Below are 16060 nucleotides of genomic sequence, written 5' to 3'. Positions count from 1 at the left end.
GAGATTGGAGATATGGAAAACATATCACGTTTATGGAAAGGTTGTCTATCAACAGAAGTGGAGGGAAAGTCTGTAGGATCAACCTGTGGTGTTGAGTCAACGGAATCAGACGATATGGTTGCTATGGTTGCGATTCGTTGCTTCTTCTTCGGTCGCCTTGTTTTCTTTTTTCGTACTATAAAAATGTAGATTCATATCGATAAGTACAAACACACAATGTTATTTGATCTAGATACAATCAGATATCTCAGTTTCCTATAGACACCTACACTTATTGAATAAAACATTTATTTTTTACAAAAAAAAAAACAGAACAAAACACTACCTCCTGCATGTTGCGTATCTTTTGTGGTTTTCAAGTCGGGCGTTGTCATCGACATGGGTACGTTGTCGCTGTTGGGTGTGGACAGTGGAGATATGGAAATCATATCCCGTTTATGGAAAGGTTGTGTATCAACAGAATTGGAGGGAAAGTCTGTAGGATCAACTTCAGACTCGGACGAAGAAAATATAATTGGTGAATTATCACCGACATCTTCAATCTTGAAAAATACAGTGTGTCGCCTCTGCTGTTTTCCTTTTTGAAAATATATAAAATATTTGTCAAACCATAATGCAATACATAACTACAAATGTATTCCCCTATATTTTCAGGCTATTGCTGGGAGCTTTTCTTTTGCCTTTTAAAGGTAAATAACATACATGATAAACAACCAGACATTGAACAGTGTTCTATATCATGTTATACATTTTAGGCGCATTTTATGCAGGTTGACCGCAGTACTATATTGCAAATAACAGTACTTACAATGATAGGTGTATTTTAAACACTACCCTCTTATTAATAATGACACGATTTACTGTATTATGTGATTTGATTTTTATATTTGAAGATTGAAACTCGGATCTTGTTATTTAAATTTCATAATTCTAGGAAACTCAAATATCTGAGTTTTTTAGATCTAGAAAACTTAGATATATCTAAAATTTGTGTTTTCTAACACAGATCTTGTAATGCGAAGATCAAAACGAACAAAACACTTACCTTCATGTTGCATAGTTTTTATGGTGCTTTTTTCCTTTATGATTTCGCTGTGGGGGTTACAAATTGGGGATTGGAAAATCACACTATCGGAAGGCTTTCCTGTTATAGGCATATGCAATACATCATTATGATTAGGTAGTAACTTTTCATTGGTGTCTGCATGATCATTGCTGTTCTTGTTGGGGTCAGAAAATGGGTGTGATAATGAAATCAGATCAGAATCTATATTGGAAGATTGGTTAAAAAAAGAGGTAGCTGGATAGCCCTCTAAATTAGCCATCGTGGCATTTGTGTCTGTCTTTTTGCCGTTGTCGCTGTTTGATGTGGAGAGTGGAGATATGGAAATCATATCACGTTTATGGAAAGGTTGTCTATCAACAGAAGTGGAGAGAAAGTCTGTAGGATCAAGTGTTGAGTCAACGGAATCAGATGATATGGTTACTGTGGTTGCGATTCGTTGCTTCTTCTTCGGTCGCCTTGTTTTCTTTTTTCGCACTATAAAAATGTAGATTCATATCGATAAGTACAAACACACAATTGTATTTGATGTAGATACAATCAGATATCTCAGTTTTCTATAGACGCCTACACTTATTAAATAAAACATGTCTTTGTTAAAAAAAAAATAACAGAACAAAACACTACCTCTTGCATGTTGCGTATCTGTTGTGGTTTTCAAGTCGGGCGTTGTCATCGACAAGGGTACGTTGTCGCTGTTGGGCGTGGACAGTGGAGATAGGGAAATCATATCCCGTTTATGGCAAGGTTGTGTATCAACAGAAGTGGAGGGAAAGTCTGTAGGATCAACCTGTGGTGTTGAGTCAACGGAATCAGATGATATGGGTACTATAGTTGCGATTCGTTCTTTCATTTTCGGTCGCCTTTTCTTTTTTTGAACTATAAAAATTTAGATTTATCTCGGTCAATAATATAAACACACCTCTGAGATAACTTCGTTACAATAAAAAATAACAATGAACCAATCTATTGCGTACACTACGTACGGATAAGTTTTGTGTATTCTTATCCTAAAATTTTATTTTTTTTAAATTTGTACAAATAAATAAGAAACCATTTGTCTAAATTAGTAGAGTAGGCCTAATTTACCTTTCCTTTTGATTACTTTCTTGTGACCAATGTCGTCATACGAAGTAGATGACAAGCAAGATGACAATATTTCGGGTAAACACACTCTCTCATCTATTAAAGAACTGTCCAATAACGGGACAAAGTGGTTAGGAATCCACGTACCCTTTGAAGAAGGTAATAGTGTACTAGTCCACATAATAAAAATCGGATGTCTGTCAGCTGTTTCTTCGCAAGGATAAAAACTTCTATTCAATATGCGATGTGCATTGTCAGTAACGCCATTATAAGGAGGATACACAGAAATAATTTCTTGCCCTATAACACTAGACAACGCCTGTATCTGCCAAGCTGAAGAATAACCGCTTTCACGACTACAATCTGAACAAGCGAGATTGTAATCAGGACTGGTTAAAGCAATTTTTGAATGTTTGTGCAGTTCCTTGTAGAATGTTTCTTTTTCTACCATATCAACAAATGTTCTTACGCGAAGTTCAGTAGCAATGTTTTCATTGCCAGTCAAAGCAACAGCTACGGCATTAAACAAGCAGCTACCGTCACCAGCGACAGATACAGGGATTAAACGCCCACCTCCACATTTGTTCATTATACTTGTAGAAACAGCATCGATGACATACTGTTGAGATATCGTAAACGGGGGTTTACTAAAGCGATGATTACGTAGAAATAAACGTTCACTTTGCGCTATGTCAAGTATATTGTAATTGTTTTTGGTAGCTGAATCAATACGCTCTAATGAGGCCAAAAAATCAAAACTGCCATTAGGGCTACAGCATTCGGAACAAGTGAAATGCAAAGGAGAGTTACCTAAGCTATGCAAGTTTGCTTTAGTTAAGTTTTCGCACAATATGTGGAACCAGCGTAAGCAATAATCACAAAATATACTGTCATTGTTGCACGCAAACTTACAAACACCACAAAAGTATTTCCCCGTTTTTTTCTTGTCACAATCAAAACAAGTTAAACAAGGTCTAGTTTTTTTGTGCTGCCTTTTTTGTCTGTACATATTCTGAAAGTAAAATAAGAACAATTGGTTTGAAAGCAATTGTAAGGTCCTATCATTAGCAAGTACACATTATATTTATCAGATTATATTTACACTTTTGCAGCATTTACTATTTATAGAATAAAAATGTTATCTGCACTAAATAAGCCAGTCGGTAAATCTTTATGGAATTCATTTAAAAGCAATATGTTATATAACATTGAATGTGAAACATATAACAATAAAGAAAAAAGTATAGAAAAATGGGTAGCTTTAAGAAATAAGATTATGATAATATAATTTCTAATTTGATACGATTAACAGAAAAAGAATTACAGTGATACGGGTTACTGGTGGTACTGAGCTATTATTGTTTATTTTTATCATGTATATAAATATATTGTATAATCCGGGTTGTAAAATGAAAACAAACAAATGAAAATGTGTGAACTATTTTAAAACGGGATAGATGATAATGATGATCCTGTCAAGTGTATAACAAAATATAAGAAAATTAATGAAAAAAGGAGTAATACAGAATTCATATATGTAAAAATGTTACTTATGAACTGTAACGACATTTACAAGTTAAATAATACGATTTTATGTAATATGAGATAATATGAATGTGAATAAAAGTGGTGTTTGCGCCACAAAAGAGAAAAAGAAAAAAAACAAGTACACAAATCAAATTGCTTAACTTAGGCTTTATTGTTTTTCAATTCTTTATATCATTATTAGTCAAAATGATTAGTTTGATGATTTTTGGGTAAAAATTAAACTGCGAATGCGTATACGCGAAAAATTGCGATTCGCACAAATAAATAACTTGAATACCGTTGTAGATATTTAAATTAAAGCATTCTTTATACACTGAATAATGATTAACTATTAAAAAATGAACTGTAAATAATTATGAATGACTTACCACTGTGTGCTCGTCAGAACCGAACGGTTAAGTAAAAATAGACTGAACTGTTGTACAACTGAACTGAACTGTACAAAAATAAAGATTTAGATGGATTTTCTCCAGTGAGAATTCAAGAATAAAGGTATGATGTGTTTTTTTATCGCTTTAAATAGTGGAAAGAAACTTCAGCAGAACCACGCTTTTTACATAGTTGCATGAAGGTCTTTTTTATTGGCTTATTTTCTGAAGCCTAACACCGTCAAAGTTCTAGACCAATCGCAATGCACATTTTGCCAAAGCTGCTCTCATATTTGGGACCATCTTTAAGAAATCGGAAACCAACAGGCTGCTTTGATAATAACCGCACACGGAACCGGTGCTATCGCCATATCAAACACTATTTTGACAAAACCGTCCGACTCCGATAAAATGCCAGTTATTCCACTGACATATTGCAAAATAGGTTACCGTCAAGAATAAACATGTAAGGAACTCCTTTGTATGATCTTGATAAAATTACTAAGGTTCTTCGAACACAGAGACCAGAGACTAAGAGATAGGTCGAAACGGGTGTCTCAAAAACAGAGACCAGAGACCCGAGACCCAGGGTCTCTGTTTTCGAGAAAATCTGGAAAACAGAGACCCCCACTAAAACGTCTAAATAATACGTTATATAGGGGGTCTCTGTTTTCCAGAAAAACTCGAAAACAGATACCCCCATTAAAACGTCTCAATATTAAGTCAATATTACGTTACATAGGGGGTCTCTGTTTTCCAGAAAAACTCGAAAACAGATACCCCCATTAAAACTTCTTAATATTAAGTCAATATTACGTTATATAGGGGGTCTCAGTTTTCGAGTTTTTCTAGAAAACAGAGACCTCCACTAAAACGTTTCAATATTAAGTCAATATTACGTTATATAGGGGTCTCTGTTTTCGAGAAAAACTCGAAAACAGAGACCCCCACTAAAACGTCTCAATATTAGGTCAATATTACGTTATATAGGGGGTCCCCACTAAAACGTCTCAAAATCACAGAATGACGTATCAGTAATAAACGGTAACTGATATGCCGATATCAAAGAACATGCCGCAACGATAAGAAGATTGATGAATTCTTGAACGCGTGTGAAGAGACTGTCATTTTGGAATACAAGGTCGACGTCCTAGAAGTTAAGTAAGATGTATAAATGCATGTTAGAAGCTAAAAAGCGGGAGATTATTTCAAAAACTGACACTAGTTTCGTAACCTTTATTAACAAGCATAAAAGATAATAACGTACAATGCAATAACAAAATGATATGAGGTCAGACTTTGAGGCAGACTGGAGGATGAAGACAAATATATTGTGTTGGGCGAACCTTTAAAAAGAAATGAATTAAAAAAATAAAAATAAATTGATAAATAAATAAACATAAATTCACGGTTTTTGCGATAAAAGTTGGGTTTTAATAATTTATGACCAAGCTCGTTGGTGGGTATTTGCAACACTCTCAATAAACAGGGATTATATTAGGGGGTCTCGGGAAATCTCAAAAAAAGAGACCCCCAATATAATGAGACGTTTTAGTGGGGGTCTCTGTTTTCGAGTTTTTCTCCATTAGTATTTGTTTTATTATAAGGTTGTTGACATTATAATGTGTCTATTGTATATTTTAATGGTATTATACATATGCCTACATCATTATAATATAGCTCATCCCCACCCTCCTACCTCCTCCATTAGGCCTATTCCCTGCCCCACCGTTCGATAGAGATTAAATATAAATATATGAAAATTCACTAAAATTAGTTGTGAAATTAGGTTCTTTTTTCGTAAAAAAATTAGATTTATGAATAACTTATACAAATTCTCAAGTGTCAACAATAAATCGTCTGTGTTTTTAAACAGTGAATAGTAGCCGATAAATTCACGTGCATCCTTCACAATAACAATACAAAATATAACAATATACATACAGAAAATTATAAAGGCAAAAAACAACTAACAACCCCTAAAATATCCTCTACCCTCCGCAACACCCCAACCAATTTTAATCGATACATAGGGACATAGGGTAGATCATTACTGTACAAAAATGAATAAAGAAATATAGTGAAATTGTATTAAATAAAATCAACAGAAAACACAGCTTATTAATAATACAAACGATTTGTTTTGTAATTCAATTCTCCATTCATCTATCATTATAGAGTTAAGTTTCTTAAAATTTTAGACATTTAAAAGGAGAGAGGAGAAAATATATTTGGATTCACAATTACACTTCCATCTTTAGTATTTCATACAAAGAGCGTTATGGATCTCAGTTAATTGGAGACCAACCAGAGGTGCTTTTTTTAAGGTATAACGCGCCATTTGGAGCTTGATACGCTTTAGCTTATCTTTATCTATTCTATACTTAAAGAGCACCAAATAAATGAACAACCATAGTTGATAGAACTATCGATCTCCACAGAGTATCTCCATAATATACTAGTTCAAGTTACTGATACCGTATCTATAAGAAACTGAAATACACAGCATGCTTTATACGTGTGTGATTGCATTTGATTGTGGGAATAGACATTTCTCAAATGTTGTGGTCTTCATGACGTGCTCTTTTGAAACATCATATTCATACTGGTTCAATAATTTTGTTAACGCTAGTTTTTGCAGGTTATTTATCCTTTTGATACGATAGATCACGACATCCTGATCAGTCGTATGCAGAAGGAATTTGGCATTACTGGCTTTTCTTTAAATTGGGTAGATAGAATATTGATGGATCCATTCTTCTTCCTTGGTAGTTTTAATATTTGTCTCAGTCGAGCCTTGTATTTCAGGACCTGGTACCCAAGCTATAGTTTTCCAGAGGTTCTCCCATGTTGAAAATCTCAGACTGACTTATTTTCATTACTATCTATGGGTGCTGCCTCATCGATAGTTAGTGTCATCAACTACAGAAACGCTGGCCCTTAATTATAGCATCTAAAAAAGGGTGTAATTCGCTCTCGCATACTTTTTGTGTTGTAGTTTGTAACATATTTCATGCCTTCTAAGTTCATCTAACCAATATTCCATTCGGATTGGATGGTGCGAGGTATTGCATCATCCCAGCCAAGTTCTTGACGGCATCAATTCTGTAAAATAAGTTAGTAAATTAATTCGATGAGTTGCATAGGCCTGTCAGTTATGGCCTTAAGACAGATTTCCGAGGAACTACGTAGAATTGTTTGCCGTGATTAATTACAATTTTTGTATGAAACGTATATACAGGTTCGAATCCCGCCAGAGACATTTTTTCATACAACTAAAAAATACGGAACTTTCGCCAATGACGCGTTTATGAGATCATGTTCCGATGAGCACTGTAATTTGACAGTATTTATTTATATATAATTTACACAGTGCTTCGCAATACAATTGTATAAATATAAAAACACATCAGGCATAGAAATAAATTCCAAACCGCCCGGTGATACACTGAAAATTATTTAATTAATTTTTGAAATGATAAAGATGAGGAAATCTGTGAGAATGAGAAAAAGTCGACCCAACCGAGACTCGAACTCGGACCGTCTGCTTGATATGCAGTTGCCCTAACCATTAGACCATTTCATGGTATTGTTCTTTAACTCGATTGGATAACGACCCTTTAACATTCTCGGCGTGGTACGGTTGGAACACAACTAGTCCTCAGTATATATATATATATATATATATATATATATATATATATATATATATATATATATATATATATATATATATATATATATATATATAATCATCAAAGTAAAAAAAAATGTATAATACAGCGCAACACATAATCCTTGATGTACATAAAATAAAGGTAACAACAATATCGCCAATGCATTTAATGTAAAAATATTATATCGTCATTCACCTCTGGAAAGTAACCTGGCATGGTTATGACGAATTTAATGAACATGCAATCGTAAAAGTTTGTAAACAAATCAACGTATAGTTAGAAATAAATACCCAAATAGATATTATGTTTTTCTCCTGTCATTTGTTTAAATCGGGCTATATACAAAATATTTGTACTGTGTATTTGACCTCCATTTTTAAATGTAGCAATATATCCGTTTTGCCCATTTTTATCCTAATACATTTTAAATAAAAATAAAAGTTTTAAAACACAGAATCGATTGAATTTATATTTATACTGGGTAACCTCTTCAGTCAAAGACTGGTCTCCCAGAGGACCCAGTTGGTGATCAGTGGCTGTAATGTACTAATACACCGGGGTAACCCCCTACTCGTCTCGTACTAGGTTCTTTAAAGTGCACACGAGCGAGATGTGTACACTGGACCTACGGTTTATAGTCCTTATCCGAGAAGACTCGTTCTAACCACCAGAACCACGGAGTGAGTGAGCCTCGAACCCCTGCCGATGTTATGGCTACGTAATTACTGTTCCACTGTCGTAACCGCTCGGCCACTCACTCCCTACGAATGTCTACTAATGTTGATTTGCGAAATTATTGGTTTAGGTTCCCGACCAAATCAACATTAAACTCAGATTTTCGCCCAGTTTCTAACCTTCATACGTTAGGTAAGATTATTCAGTATCTAACCATTTCCTGTCTACTTTATGAAACATATCAGTCGGTATAAATAATATAATAAATCTCATAGTACGGAAACTGCTCTATCGCGTTAAAAGTGATATATTATGTTGATGAAACATGATAAAGGGTGATATATTATGCTAGTTTTGGCAGTTTTTTTTTTATCCTTTTGATACGATAGATCACGACATCCTGATCAGTCGTATGCAGAATGAATTTGGCATTACTGGCTTTTCTTTATTAATTGGGTAGATAGAAATAAAATTACTTCAGCATTACATAAAAGGGATTTTTTTATTGGCGTCTTTCTTGATTTGTCAAAGTCAGTCAAATACCACAATACTTCTATCACAATTAATTGATTGGTTTAAAAGTTATTTATTATTTACCTCCGCCAAGGAGGTATCTCTAATCGATCGCGTGTGTCTGTTTATTTGATTGTCTGTCTGTTTGTTAGCAGAATTACTCAAAAAAGTTATTGCAAGAAATATGTGGCCAAGGACCACTCCATTACATTTGGAGGCAATCCGGACTACGGTCCCAATTTTTGACCACTTTTTAGTATTATTTTCAGACCTGCTAATTTACGATTTGCACCGAATAGAGGTGTTTTTCACAAACTGTTTTACATATAAACACAATATACACAAATAAACGTCGTAGAAGTGGTGTATTATTGTCATGCGGTAAGTACATTTGAAATCGCTGAAATTATACTATGTATTCGAGAACCATCCCTAGTTGTTAAAATTGTTATAAAATACTAAAAAATATTTTAGAAGTGATTATATCGAATTACAGTATTTAAAAATGCTTATATATTAAAATGCTTATATATTATGCGTGGTGCGTGTTAGTGTTAGGCTACTATTATGTAGTTTCTTTTATATTATATGTAGGAATACTTTAACTTTCCAACCTGTATCTTTAAAACCTTATTTCATGTTTTTTTCTATGATAATGTTTTATTTTTCAAAGGGTCTTACGACTACAGACAATTCCTTGTCTCCGTAAGATTCATGTAACATATATATTAAATATCTAACATATTGTAGATTCTGTAAGTAAATGCACGGTGTTATCATTGAGTTTGTACGATATTGAGTTAAATTTTGTGCACACTTCCATTTCGTATGGTCTCTATCTCCTTGGCTTTGCGCGCGCGGTCTTGTTGGCTTTAGAAACACCTATCAATAGAGGGCGACATTTAAAAAATATACTGTAGAAATTTGTTTGGCGTGCGAGGTCAATATAGTAGCTGCATCAAATTTGTTTTCGGTATTTAGATATTGTTATTTTGTTTTCGGTTTGTTTTCGGTTGTTTTCGGTTGTTTATGGTTGTTTTCAGTTGTTTATGGTTGTTTTCGGTTGTTTTCGGTTGTTTTCGGTTGTTTTCGGTAATTAGACTGACCGGTGCCAGCCTATTCAATATTCATTGAAACATCATCATCATAGTATACTATACTATAGTACAGTAGGTAGAATGCCTTGCAGCAGTGTAACCTTCTCACCTTCGAGGTTGTAATTAGCCTTCAAGGGCTTATATGAGTTCGGTTTAAAATCGGTCTCGGTAAAATCGGTCAAAATAACTAGTATACTATTTGTATAGTATGGATCGTTGCGCTATAGTAGATAAGCTAACTATCCACCTTTTCATTACCTATATTATGTATAGAAGAAGGTGTTTTTTTGGTTAGTACGTTCTTTATTTTAGCTAGCAGCTCTCCGTACAAATTTACCACATTATTGCGACTAAAGTTAAACAATGGAGCTGACAATATAAAGTTATGTGTCAACCAAATATTTGGAGATGTTGTAAGAAATTGCCGACTAGTGCTGCTCGTAAAGACAACCATAAAGATTTGGGCAAGTCTATGCATAATCATTGTATATATGTACTTGATGATAAATCGTACTTCATACCTGTAGCTGTATTTATTTCACAATGTGTTAGTTATTATTGTTATAGCCCCCTCATTCTTCTCTCTCTTTCTCTACAGTGGAAATTAAACAGCAACAACTCCCAATCAATACCTGTTGAACAAATGCCACACGTAACGGCTACCGCACAAATACAATCAGGGTGCAACAAGGCAGGTCTAGCCCACTGTAGATGAGTCATCAACGAGGTAATTTGCATATACTGAATACCAGAATGAGTATTTTATTTGTGTTTGTATAAGTCTTTATGGTTTGAGCTCAGTGTAGCGTAACTCAACTGTAGCTTATTAAATATAAAGGTTTATCGTTTATGGTCCAACCCTTTCTGACTGGTGAACGTTTATCTAGAGACCGGTTGTGGATATTTTTTATTCGATTTATGACTTGGCAGTTTGGGGACATTTATGCCATATCTGAGGTAGATATTATTATATTAGTGTTTTATTTGTCACTAAATGACTAATGATAAATTATATAACGTTTGTTGTTTATTGGTTTCTTCCTCTGTGGCAGGCAAACAGGTACATTCCAATTTATACTTTAATACTTATATAATTATATGATAATGCACAATTCTATAATGTGTCTGAGAGAAAGTTCCGTAACGTGAACAAGATTTACTAATTGCGTTTTCATTTATAAAAGATGGCAAACTGAACACATCAAACCAATATTTGGATCAAGAATTTCCTCATCATAAATGAGGGCGTAGGGATAAAAAGGAAATATGACACTAATAACAAAAACATTAAAGCCTTGTCTACACTATCAAACTTTATGTTAACAAAATGTGATGTGCCCTTATATAGACATGATGGTGTCATATCACTACCATATTTGACAATATCACACTTTTTTGTCAAACTAGTTTGATAGTGTAGACAGAGCTTCAGAACATCTAACATGCAGAATTTAATAAATTGTGTACTGTGTTGATATCAAAATTAATTATTGTTTTCTGTTCTGATGATGAGAATAGTTTCTCGAAACATGTCACATTTTAAGGCAGTCTGCCTATTCATTAAAATAATGTCTCACTATAGTTATTTTAACTCAAAGTTCGGTGGAATCATTCATGAATTATTTTATTGTCCTGGATGAATAAATGTCAACAGGAAGTGCCCTATTCTCCACTGGTCTGCCACTAAATCTAATTCAGATTGTGGTACTGTAATTTGCCAATTGGCATGGTATAGCCCTCTGGATCCAGCACTGTAGATTCATTTAATATACATATTTTAGTTAGATATACATACTGTACATACTATTACTTATTTTGTTTAGATATGTCTTTTAAATCACTTTTCACATTTTTGTGAATTTCTGTGTTTTACATGTATCGACTATTGACCTTTGATCTAGAGTACAAAGTACTGCATATCATATAGTACTGTAGGCCATAATCATTCAAGTAGAAAATTATACAACATTGATACATTGCTCTATACATATTCTAATAAAATACACATCCTAAACTAAAACCTGTTTGATTGGACGATGATAGGTCATATGTCATAGGTTAATTATGTTAAATATTTGGCTGATTATAAGTTAACATTCAAGTATTGAAAATAATGTTCGTTTGTTAAATATTTCAACCCCCCATTTCAAAGAACATTAATGCATGTATATTAGCTGTACATTTGGCATTCAATTCCGAAGACTTTGTGCTCAACAGAAAATATGTTGTGTACTTATGATTCAAATAATAAACACATTATTTAAGCTTGTTTGTTGAGTGCTAACTAAATGCTGAGAATATTCTCAAATAACGGAAAAACAAAACTCAATGTATCAAAATACACTAATTATAAATTCTACAGAATTGTGGGTTTTTGTAACAATGAACCATTTAACAATAATAAGCAATTTGTTAAAAAGGTCAGAAAACTTTTATACTAAAGAAATATACTACAGGTACTGTGGTGCTTTTTAAAATTAAAATGCAACATTATTAAATATAGTAGCTGTTGTATTTCCTGGTAACCTATGATGCATGTCAGACCTCCCAAGTCTCCCCCAATAGGCTACAGGTATTAGGTCCAGCAGACCCTGGAAGTCGTGACAGATCATTAATAGTATTGTACCTATAAATTGCTGAAAAATTGGCAATATAAAATAGTAATATAATTCAAGAAAATATTATTATTTTTAATTTTATATTTTAATAAAATATTTAATAATAATATCTATTTGGTAATTTAAAAAAATGTATATAATTTAATATAGGAGCAAGTACAGTAATTTAAGTATCGTAATCTATCATCATCACCAATAAAATATTCAAAAATACATAGGAAGTAGTAAAGAATGGATAAAACAGTCAAAAGAATCGTTGACAAAAATATTTTTAAAATGAAAGCAGTTTTCATAGAAATATTCATGAAGTACAATGCACATCATGTTGATTTCTTATGAAATGTATTTGGTCTTATTAGAGTTGAATCGCATCAAGTATCTGGTCTTCTGAGCATCTAAGGCATCAGTACCACGTTGATCTCAAAGCTGTAACAAGCTCCTGTCATTCTCACAAGAGAGTCAATATTTTGTTACACATGTATGGTTACATCTGACAGCAACAATGGTCGTTTTAACTAAAGTAAGTTTTGATGTTTTTTTTTTCAGAATAACTTTTACAAAATAGCATATAATTACAGTACTGTGCATAATATGAATAGTACATCTGTGAAATATCTTACTCTGGTCTAATGGTATGGTACAGTATGTCATTAAGGGAATCAGGTTCGAATCTTGCAGAAAGTTTTTCATACATCAAATTTATTATTAATCCTAAATGCAAATCAGACACAACTGATGTATGTAAAACGTGTAGCAGAGTTGTTAGGACTGCCCATTTGGCAAACAATTGCCAGCACATACTACAAGGGGTTAACATATAATACAACTGATACCAGTCAGTAAGTAAATAACATAAAGAACAGACTTACTGTTTAATCTGAGTCACTCCCTACTCTGTAGCTCTGCTTTAATTTCAGTTTCGTTCAATTTTCTTAATTCTTGAAACTTATTGAAAACATTTTAATATTTTACTTACAGTATTTGTAACTGACCTTCACAAACTTAAAATTTTACTTGATTCTAAAGAATAGTGGATAGGCAAAGCATACTGTAAAGGGTGTGTACGTTTCCTTAGCAACCTCTCCTCTACCTCAATTGCTAATTTCTTTCTTATACATTGTATAATATTACCAACTAATAAAGACTATAATGTAAAGACATAAGAAAATGTTCAAACACATTCAAAATACGACTGAAAACCCACTTGTACTCAGAAGCATTTCCTGTTTAACTTTGTCATTTGATAATTGATAACGTGCATGGGGGTAGATCCAGAGGGTAAGGCGTGTGGTGCGGGGTAAGGCGTGGGGTGCGTGCTCCCCCATTTTGACAGCTAAATAACATTATTTTGTATCAATTTTTGACAGATATTAATATAAAATGTTTTCCTGTATCCACCTCTGATGTGTTCAGTACTTCACTTCCGTCACCTCAATTTATTTATTTATTTTATACTCAATCACACCCAACAGCCGTAGGCCAATTACATGATGTCTTTTAAAGTACAATTTAAAATTCAATTCTTTTTGCATACAGTACATTGACTACCTTCCACATATTAACTGTGTAATTGTCAATATTGGCATTTTCAGTAATTTGATAACTTTACCATATTAATAAATGAACAATGAATATATTAGAAGCCTATAATAATATCCTAATATCAAATAACAATCAAAGATGGGCAACATATGTTGTGACGTAATTAATATATTTTAACGTGAAAATGTAATTACATTGACAAACCAAGTTATCATTTTCTTTTTGGTCTAATGGTAAAACTAAAATTTACAACATTACACTACAATAACAACAACATAACGTTTTCGTCAATCATGTCCGTACCCATGATTTTATGATGATGATTTTACAGGAGACTTTTTTGCTGCAAAAAGTCGTCAGGAGATAAGATAATTAGGCATATTTCATAATTTCCGGCCTTTAGTTTTAAAGGGCACAAGCGTTTGTTTAATACTTTGAACCCCTCTCTCTGTGTCTACCAGCTTGGGTTTAATTTCCGCATTATACTGTACAGTGTATCTAAATTGACTAAAATGGCAAAACCTTTGCCCTTGCTTCGACCATTTATTTACCTTTTTGTTATTGATTGATGCGGAGTAAATGTTTATCATAGATAAGCATGAATTCACTGTTACAAAGAAAATAGATTTTCAATTAAGTTTTGCCTTTAATGTCAATAGATACTAAAATATGGAATATCTGCATTGGTATCAATTTTTTAACAAATAAGTCTTCGTAATTGGTGAAAACAGTAATGCATGCACGGAGAATATTTATCTTCAGTATCATATGTTTCTTATTGTAGGTCTCAAACAAAATTTCAATCTTTTTAATATGTACTATATTCAGACGACCAGATTCTTTGCCAGAATATTGTACCAGCCAAAGGGATGAAATATACCTAATTTTATCCATGTATTTATTATATTGGGTCTCCCTACGAAGTAAGGAATTCCGTTAAGGCCGTTATCATCAAATAATGACACACACCCTTTTTGCACTAATCCTAGCACCAACGCACAGCGTCAGCCGTATTAAAGGGAGTAGTCGTTTGTGTGCGTTCAACCGTGATCAGAGGTACTGTGGCAAGAGGTGTCACAAACCACCATCGCACGCTCCACTGAGTACATTCAACAAAATTGTGTTGTTACGATATTTGTTGAATGAATGAATTGTGCTAATACAGGGACATGAATGCTATTGTATTTTTGTAGAGTTATTAGTAGTGTAATGGAATTTATGGAAAATTACAATTCTAGTAGTTTTCAAAACCTGTGAGATTTAAATTCTAGAAAGTTGGACTGCAAGATTACAGAGAAATCACCATAATTGTTGATGATAATCAATTATTAGTGATATTAATGTTTTATTATTGACATTCCAATCTGATTCACATAAAAGTCTTTCAAATTGTAATATAGTGGTATCACACAGTTTTTTACACGGCGATTACATTACAAACTAGCGTGTGTTTTTAATTATTAATAATAATTATAATTAATTATTAATTGTAATTATTTGTAAATGACGCACCCATGATGCACCTCTCCTGGGGTCGTATAGTGGGTCATACAATTGACAAGTGCTTAATTGTAGGAATGATTCGTTTGTTTACAGGGTGATTATGTGTGGCTGGAAGATCCACGTAAACAGAACAAGAAACAGTCAAATGATGTACCCATTGGCGCTCGGGTCAAGATTGCCGATTCAGGTCAACTTCAGCTGCAAGACGATGAGGGCAAGGTAATCAATTATTCCTAATTCTATTTGGATAATATTTATCCTCCATTCAACATTGTTACTGCCTCATAGTATAAAGCCTATTTTTTATTATTTATTTATTATTATTAACTTCATGAGTGTATTCCCTTCCCCATCTCGTGTAATTCATCAA

General features: G+C 33.3%; 1 protein-coding gene across 2 annotated transcripts in view; it reads left to right on the top strand.

The window, feature by feature from the left end:
• The first annotated feature begins 10800 nt into the window (after positions 1-10800).
• The window catches only part of LOC140050015 (myosin-VIIa-like), a 29556-nt gene continuing 24296 nt past the window's right edge, over positions 10801-16060 (top strand). Inside the window, exons 1-3 of one of the 2 annotated variants that reach the window (XM_072094996.1) lie at positions 10801-10984; positions 13005-13165; positions 15784-15909. In XM_072094996.1, the coding sequence (XP_071951097.1) occupies positions 13148-13165; positions 15784-15909 (144 nt within the window). In that variant the 5' untranslated portion in view covers positions 10801-10984; positions 13005-13147. The remainder of the gene's footprint in view (positions 10985-13004; positions 13166-15783; positions 15910-16060) is intronic. The other variant, XM_072094998.1, reaches the window with a different exon arrangement.

Source organism: Antedon mediterranea, chromosome 5, assembly GCF_964355755.1.
Source record: "Antedon mediterranea chromosome 5, ecAntMedi1.1, whole genome shotgun sequence".
NCBI classification, from domain to species: Eukaryota; Metazoa; Echinodermata; class Crinoidea; order Comatulida; family Antedonidae; genus Antedon; species Antedon mediterranea.
This window is presented reverse-complemented; position numbering and strand designations above follow the sequence as displayed.